The sequence below is a fragment of the Diceros bicornis genome, chromosome 20 (genome assembly GCF_020826845.1).
Source record: "Diceros bicornis minor isolate mBicDic1 chromosome 20, mDicBic1.mat.cur, whole genome shotgun sequence".
NCBI classification, from domain to species: Eukaryota; Metazoa; Chordata; class Mammalia; order Perissodactyla; family Rhinocerotidae; genus Diceros; species Diceros bicornis.
In genome coordinates this window covers 59,421,739-59,427,867 of record NC_080759.1, presented here as the reverse complement: position 1 = coordinate 59,427,867, position 6,129 = coordinate 59,421,739, and the positions used below count along the sequence as shown (strand labels likewise).

At 59.1% G+C, this 6,129-nt stretch overlaps 1 protein-coding gene across 1 annotated transcript; it reads left to right on the top strand.

Moving 5' to 3' along the window:
- The first annotated feature begins 222 nt into the window (after positions 1–222).
- IRX1 (iroquois homeobox 1) lies at positions 223–5,703 on the top strand. The gene is made up of 4 exons (XM_058563501.1): positions 223–700; positions 3,523–4,558; positions 4,913–4,985; positions 5,264–5,703. Exons 1-4 carry the CDS (start codon positions 425–427, stop codon positions 5,319–5,321), a joined length of 1,443 nt encoding a protein of 480 aa, XP_058419484.1. The 5' UTR covers positions 223–424; the 3' UTR covers positions 5,322–5,703.
- Positions 5,704–6,129: the final 426 nt, after the last annotated feature.

The window sequence follows — 6,129 nt, the reverse complement described above, 5'->3', positions numbered from 1 at the left end:
CTCCCACCGCGGGCGGAGGTGGCCCGACCGGCGCGGGGCACCACGTGCTCGCCGGGAGGGGCGGGAGCGGCCAGCGAGGGCGGGCGGGAGGCAGGGAGGGGGCGGGAGGGGAGCCGGGGGCGGGGCCAGCGCTCAAGGGGATGCCAATCAAAGCATCAACTTCAAATTGTGTCTGAAAGCCCCGCCGCCGAGCGGAGGGCGGCCGCCGCAGTCGGCGCGCGATCGCGGATCCGGGCGCAGCTGGGAGCCGGGCGCCAGTGAGCACCGGGCCGAGGAGCAGCCACTGGCCCCCACCTCCGGGCCGGCCCGAGCGCGCCCGGCCCGCCGCCCGCTCCCCTCCCTGCGCCTCCCCCACCACCGCCTCCGCCTCCCTCCGCCGCCTCTTTAATACTTGCCCGCCGCCGCCGCCGCCGAGTCCGCGGACATGTCCTTCCCGCAGCTGGGCTACCCGCAGTACCTGAGCGCCGCGGGGCCCGGCGCCTACGGCGGTGAGCGCCCGGGAGTGCTGGCCGCGGCAGCGGCCGCCGCGGCCGCCGCCTCGTCGGGCCGCCCCGGGGCGGCGGAGCTGGGCGCGGGCGCGGGCGCGGCCGCCGTCACCTCGGTCCTGGGCATGTACGCGGCGGCCGGACCGTATGCGGGCGCGCCCAACTACAGCGCCTTCCTGCCCTACGCCGCCGACCTCAGCCTCTTCTCGCAGATGGTGAGTGCGCCCGGCCCGCTCCGCGCCCTCCTCGCCTCGGGCGGCCTCTTTCCCCGGCCCGGCGCCCTGGGCAAGGGTGGCCAGGGCGGCGCGGGGCGCTGCCGGGAGAGCGAGCGGGCGGAGCTGGCGGGGTGAGGAGCGCGAGCGGCCCTGCCGGCGGGTTTGAGGCGGCGGGGGCCACAGCAGCGCGGAGAGGCCGGCCGTTAACGCCTCGCTATCTCGGCCCGGAGAGGCGGGAGGCCCGGCTGCGTAGGGGGTCTCGGCGGGAGTCGGGAGGCCGTAGGAGCAGGCCCGAGGCGCGCGGCCCGCGCTGGAGGTCGGGGCCAAATTCGCCCTGCGCCTCCGGCTCGGTCGAGGCGACAGACAGGCGGGCGGTGTTCAGGCAGCTCGCCCCAGTGGACCAGGACTCCCGTCCCCGGCCTGCGGGCCCCGCTCGTGCGACCTCTTCAGCTTTTGGGCTGGGCCAGGGAGCCTCGGTTTTCTCCCTCTTTGGTAGAGCCCAGATAGTTGTATCCGAGTTTGCCAGAGGAAAGCCTTGAAAGCCTAGTCGAGTCGGTCAAAATAAACCTAACAATGGAGATCGGACGGGCCAGAGGGGTCTCTTAATGGCGTGTATGCATATTTGAGATTAAAAAAAATTAAGTCGAAATAATTTTTGGCGTCTGAAACGGTGTTTGCTTTGACTTTTTCAAGTTACCAAAGTTTTCATTTCATTTGCACCGAAAGAAAAGCACTTTTCTTCCCACGTTACATAATGGAGGATTAAGGAAAACAGTGTCCCTGGGCTTAAAATAAATGGTGTCCTCTCAGTCTCCCGTCCCAGTGGGTGTCAGATGGGGGGGGCTGCAAATTTAATTCTCCGCGGGGCATCGACCAGTCTTTCGGTCCAAAGGATCTATTTTCCTTGGTCTGATGGCAAGGTCGGGCTTCAACTTGGTGCTGCTGATGAATTGCGCGACGGGCGCGGGGGGTCGGGGAGGCAGCCCCCTCCTGCGCTCTGCCTGCGGGATAACGAAATTTGCAGGCACCCCCACAAGTCTCCCCGCTCCCCGAAGAAGAGACACGAAATAAATACCGACCATCTGTACACGAGCAAAGCGGCCAGTGCGTTTTCCTGTAACTTTTCTTGTAGTTTTGAAAAGAAAGCCTATTTTTTTGAAAGCGGCCCCAGCTGCCTTTCAGATCGCTGGCTGTCGAAAAAGATCAGCTCCCATTTTGTTCCCGCGGCCGGGATGCCGAGGAAGCGATGAGAGATTTACAAGGTATCCTTTCAAAAAGAATTCCCAGCAGAGACGAGGACGAAATGTCTTCCTTGCAATTACAACCAAAATAATTAGAAAAGTGCAAAGCACATTTTGCAAAACGAAATCTGGCCAGGAAAAGCTTTTCTCTGTGGCCTCTACCACCGAACTAACTAGTCAAAGAAATCTGCTCTTTACAACTTTCTCAGAGTCTGGAGTCCCCCTCTGCTATCACAACTTGACAATTTTTACACGGAGGATTGTAAATTTTTACAGAAATTGTGAATACATATGTGTGCCATTGGGGAAGCCTGCTGTGTTTGTGGGCAAGGGAGGGAGCTACACGGTCGGGATCTGCCCCCATTGTAGTGCGGTAGGGAAGGGAGATGCTTGATTTTTTGCTAAACTGTACAGTATATTAATCTCCCCAAAAGCTGTGTGTGTTTCCTTGTGATTTCCTGCCAGCTTCTGGAAAGTAAGCCTAAACCCAAACTCAGATTCTTGCCCTAAGGTTTCCAAGCTCTTATGATTGGCAATTTGGAAGTCAAAAGATAAAATTGTGAGTGACTGTCTATCTGGGCAATTTATGGTAATAATGAGGCCTAATGAGGTTGTTAGAGAGATAAAATGTTATTTACCAAAAAACTTGATGCGATAATTTGACTTGCTGTGTTTTACTACCGATGATAAAAAGAATATTGATTGCAAATAAATCAGGGCCTCTAAATGCCTGCAAACTGTGCTTGCTCGCTCCAGATCAAAGTCAAACTTAAGAGATAAAGTAACCAAGAAGAGGCCTAGGAAACCGGTTCCGCTCCTCGCTGCCAGCTGCTCTGGGCTCGCGCGTTAATATTTTACTGGATAAACCCTCCTTTTGTATTAAAAAAAAAAATGGTGTTTTCCTTATTGTTGCAATGATGGCCAGGATTAAAATTTTAAATTACCTGTCACCACTGTAGACCTTTAGCTGTGGGTGAGCCATTATATGCTGATTAATTTGGTAGCTAAAAGGAGTGTGCTTTCGTTTTAAATTGCTGGCGGATTTGGGCCGGAGAAAACCCAGAATGGTTTATTTTGTTTGACCCCCCTCAGGGTCGAAGGGAGGGGGTGTGGGCTCTTGGTTCTTTACATTTGGGGAAACTGTTTTATCAGCCTAGTTAAAAGGCTTTCCCCTCTAGCTAGTGTGAGATAAACCTGGAAATCCGGGCTTCTAGAGTTGTTGTGGGTGGTGGGGGTAGGAGGACTGAGGACGGCCTAGGGAAATTCTAGGGGGCCATGGCTCCCGCTGTGGTCTTCTAGGGATGTACGGATTCTGGGACTTTTCTTGAGTAACAGAAAAGCTCTCCGTGATCGGTGGAAGCACAGTTGGTGGAGGTGGCTCGAAGTTCTGACCCTCCCCCGCCCCACCCCGCTTCTCCCCGGGTGGTGCACTGGGGGCCTTTCTCCTCTCAAGCGAGCAGGAGCGGCTGCCCCTCGACTTTCCCAGTTTTGGGGACTCATCTCTCTGTCTCTCTTTCTCTCTCTGTCTCTTTCTCTACCCCTACTCTCGCTCTCCTACTTCACTGGGCCGTGTGGCTGCAGGGCTCACAGTATGAACTTAAGGACAACCCCGGAGTGCACCCTGCCACCTTCGCAGCCCACACGGCGCCGGCCTACTACCCCTACGGCCAGTTCCAGTACGGCGATCCCGGGCGGCCCAAGAACGCCACGCGCGAGAGCACGAGCACGCTCAAGGCCTGGCTTAACGAGCACCGCAAGAACCCCTACCCCACCAAGGGCGAGAAGATCATGCTGGCCATCATTACCAAGATGACCCTCACGCAGGTCTCCACCTGGTTCGCCAACGCGCGCCGGCGCCTCAAGAAGGAGAACAAGGTGACGTGGGGGGCGCGCAGCAAAGACCAGGACGACGGCGCCCTCTTCGGAAGCGACACCGAGGGCGACCCCGAGAAGACAGAGGACGACGAGGAGATCGATCTGGAGAGCATTGACATCGACAAGATCGACGAGCACGACGGCGACCAGAGCAACGAGGACGACGAAGACAAGGCCGAGGCGCCGCGAGCGCCCGCCGGGCCCGCCGCCCTCGCCCGGGACCAAGGCTCACTGCTGGCGGCCGCCGACGCGCTCAAGCCCGAAGACTCGCCCCTGGGCCTGGCCAAGGAGGTCCCGGAGCCCGGCAGTACGCGTTTGCTGAGTCCTGGCGCCACGGCGGGCGGCCTGCAGGGCGCGCCGCACAGCAAGCCCAAGATCTGGTCACTGGCCGAGACGGCCACGAGCCCCGACGGCGCGCCCAAGGCCTCGCCGCCGCCGCCCGCCGGCCATCAGGGCGCGCACGGGTCCCCGGCGGGCGCGCCGCTGCAACACCCCGCCTTCCTGCCCAGCCACGGACTGTACACCTGCCACATCGGCAAGTTTTCCAACTGGACCAACGGCGCTTTCCTCGCGCAGGGCTCGCTGCTCAACATGCGCTCCTTCCTGGGCGTCAGCGCTCCCCATGCCGCGCCCCACGGCCCGCACCTGCCCGCGCCTCCGCCACCGCAGCCGCCGGTCGCCGTTGCCGCGGCGGTGCTCCACGGAGACAAGGCCTCGGCCCGCAGCAGCCCCGCCCTCCCAGGTACCGCGCCCAGGGACTTCTGTCCTGCGCCAAGAATCCGGAGCTCGGGCCTGGCGCAGCGTCGGGTGGGGAGGACACCGGCTTGGGAGGGTGAAATGCAGTGGTCGCAGAGCCCGAGGGCTCGATGGTAGTTCCTACCTGAATTCAGGGAGCGAGGCCAAGCCCCTAGGGTTCTCCTGGGAGAGCTCTGCTTTACCCGTGGCCAGCCCCCGGAAAGGGGGGATGTTTCTCTTGGAGACCCTGACCTAGTGACCGGAGGGAGTGGAGTGGGGTGGAGAGGAGGCCTGCTACCTCTGCGCCCCTCCCTCGCCTGTCTCCCAGTCCTAATGCTCTGCCTCTTCCCCTTCCTCGCAGAGAGAGACCTCGTCCCCAGGCCGGACTCGCCGGCACAGCAGTTAAAGTCGCCCTTCCAGCCTGTGCGCGACAAGTGAGTGCCATTTGCTTTTATCACTGGGTGGTGGTGGGGGTGGATTTTCGGGGCCCGAGGCTGAGCAGGGCCGGGCGGCGGTGGGGTCGCGCAGTCAGTGTTGAAGGGACGCTAACCACCAGCCCTGTGCCGAGTCCGCCGGGTTTCTCCGGAGCCGGGAGCTGCGCGGGGCAGGCGACCCCGCCCCTCGGGAGCTTGGCCGGCAGAGCTGGCGACGCCGGGTCCCAGCGTCCCTCCACTGACACTGCTTGTGCCTTGTCTCCCTGTTTCTCCTGCAGCTCCCTGGCCCCGCAGGAGGGAACGCCGCGGATCCTAGCAGCCCTCTCGTCCGCCTGATCCAGGGTCATCTTTTACTTTTGCGGGGGGAGGGGGGAGGAGTTCGGGAGGGAGGGGATGAGGGAGAATAAGACAAATATTTTAGACTGGTGTAAAGGACAAATATGGCAACGACGTCAACGACTCCCATCCATCGCTTTCTGCAGAAAGGGGCTCGTCCCGGCTGAGCTCGCGTCCTGGCAGCCTGGCCTCAGCCCGCGGCTCAGCTCGGGTTGCTGTCACCGTAGTCCGGTGGATTATCGGTTCGGTAAATGCCCCCACGTGCTTGTGTCTTTTTTTTTTTCTTTCTGTATATAGAGTGATTTCAGATTGTAAATAGCGCGTCAGCGAACTTGTCTAAATCATATATTTTTGTCTAATAAACTAAATGAAATGATGCCCACTGCTCTTGCTGCTGTGTGTGGCTGGGCGTCCGCTGGGGTGTCCTGAATCCTGGGATCCTGGATGGGCCCAAGTGCCTGTGGCTTGGGGACAGAGGCTCCTCCACCCAGGAGGCCAGTGTTTCTCAGTCTTTTGGTTGTTGCTGAATTTGTTAATGTTACCAGGAGGGCAGTTTCTTGTTAGCGTTTTAATTCTTTCCAACTCTTATGCATTTATCTGGGACACGCCTTTCTTAGGAAAAATGAGTTCAAAAAAATCAAAATTCAAAAATGAGTTCTATTTTCGGCAGTTTATAAAACGATTCCTTAAAGTGGGCAACAATGGGAAAAAAATGAAAAGAATTTCTAGTTGTGTCTCCAAAGGAGAACTTCGGATTTGAAATCAATTTATAACTAGTCTCAACAGTGCATCTCGGCGTCGGGGCGTT